This window comes from Cyprinodon variegatus, unplaced genomic scaffold (assembly GCF_000732505.1).
Source record: "Cyprinodon variegatus isolate N-32 unplaced genomic scaffold, C_variegatus-1.0 Scaffold329, whole genome shotgun sequence".
Taxonomy (NCBI): domain Eukaryota; kingdom Metazoa; phylum Chordata; class Actinopteri; order Cyprinodontiformes; family Cyprinodontidae; genus Cyprinodon; species Cyprinodon variegatus.
In genome coordinates, this window is record NW_015150782.1 from 681,805 (window position 1) to 683,663 (window position 1,859).

General features: G+C 51.7%; 1 protein-coding gene across 1 annotated transcript in view; it reads left to right on the forward strand.

Moving 5' to 3' along the window:
- The window catches only part of LOC107091218 (protein-tyrosine sulfotransferase 1), a 44,552-nt gene that overhangs the window by 8,466 nt on the left and 34,227 nt on the right, over positions 1-1,859 (forward strand). The window contains exon 2 of the mRNA XM_015385014.1: positions 364-1,365. Coding sequence (XP_015240500.1) covers positions 539-1,365 — 827 coding nt within the window. The 5' untranslated portion in view covers positions 364-538. The remainder of the gene's footprint in view (positions 1-363; positions 1,366-1,859) is intronic.

Consider the following 1,859-nt stretch of genomic DNA (forward strand, 5'->3'; position numbering starts at 1 on the left):
ATTTCTACTCTGGATCGGGACGGACAAAATTTTTTTCTGTAGGAGTGGGACGGGACAGGAGTGAAAATCCACTCCCGTGTCAGTCTCTAGTTCAGTTCTTCAGTTCTATAGTGGAAGGGCGCCTGTTTGTTCAGCGGGGGGGTTCCTGAGGAAGAGGGAGAACTTTGCCTGAATATATCGGACTGACGGTGGAACCGGAGGAGGATCCTCCTGCTGGTCTCTGTTAAAGTTACTGGTAGCATTTAGCTGGGTGCTGTTCACTGACTGGTTAAAAAATCTGATTTTTCAGCTACAGAAGACTGATTTCTGTTTCAGGGATCAGTCCGTTGCTTCTAAACTGCTCTTTTGGTTGTACCTCCGCAGGCCTGATGGAGCTGTGGACTCGACACCTGCTGTGGACCAAGGAGCTTCATCCAGGCTGGCTTCCAAGCAGACGGCTGTAGAGGGCGGGAGCCTTCGCTACCCTTCAGTTCTTTGCTCTCCGCCTCTCCCCTAAGCGGCCCCTGAAGGTGCTATCGTCGTGTCAGAGATCTGAGTTATGATCGGAAAGCTGAAACACAACCTGCTGCTGGCCTGTCTGGTCATCAGCTCCGTCACCGTCTTCTACCTTGGCAGGCATGCCATGGAGTGTCACCATCGTTTTGAGGAGCGCAGCCACCCAGTCCTGCCTCTGTCCACGCTGCGGACGGGCCACAACCTCAGCACACCTTTCGTCTACAGCAAAGACATGCCGCTGATCTTCATAGGCGGCGTGCCGCGGAGCGGGACCACGCTGATGAGGGCCATGCTGGATGCGCACCCCGAGGTGCGCTGCGGGGAGGAGACTCGCGTCATCCCGCGTATCTTGGCCATGAAGCAGATGTGGAGCCGTTCGGGGCGGGAGAAGATGCGGCTGGATGAGGCGGGTGTGACGGACGAGGTGCTGGACGCCGCCATGCAGGCCTTCCTGCTGGAGATCATCGTCAAACACGGCGAGCCGGCCAGGTTCCTTTGCAATAAGGACCCCTTTGCGCTCAAGTCGCTGTCCTACCTGGCCAAGATTTTTCCACGTGCCAAGTTTGTGCTGATGATTCGTGACGGGAGGGCGTCGGTTCATTCCATGATCTCCCGGAAAGTGACCATTGCAGGCTTTGACCTGGGCAGCTACCGGGACTGCCTGACCAAGTGGAACCGAGCCATAGAAACCATGTACACTCAGTGCATGGAGGCGGCCGACAAATGCCTGCCCGTGCACTATGAACAGCTGGTCCTCCATCCTGAAAAATGGATGCGGACGCTGCTGAAATTTCTGGACGTTCCGTGGAATGACGCCGTCCTTCGCCACGAGGAGCTCATTGGGAAAGCAGGAGGAGTTTCCCTTTCCAAGTAAGTCCTTCCAGTCTGCTTTACCTCTTCCTTCCTGTGATGAAGAGTAGCTCTGATGTCACGCTGTGCAATAATACTGTGTGTGCAAATGAGTTAAAGGAGGATATTTGTTTTCCTGGTCAATGGCAAATAGAAAGGAGTTGGTCTAGAGCAGGTTTATGGTGTGTGATGCAGAGCATGGAGCGAGCGGTGGAGCGGAGCGGAAGAAAAATCCAGCGCAGAGCGGTTTAATTACACATTTTTTGAGAATGCATCGCATACATGCATTGTGTGCTATTATCTCATTTGCAATGGGATGCGAAGCAGGGGTTGATGTTAAGGAAGTGACTTTCATATTTCATTTGCCCAGAAACAATTTTTACTTGCCCAGTATAATGTTTGATAAATATAATTCCTAATATCAATGAAACATGTTTGTTTTTTTAAATGTTTTTTGTAATTCAGTAAGTTTCCAGGTTCCTGGTGTGTATCTGCATGCGTCAGATAATGAACTC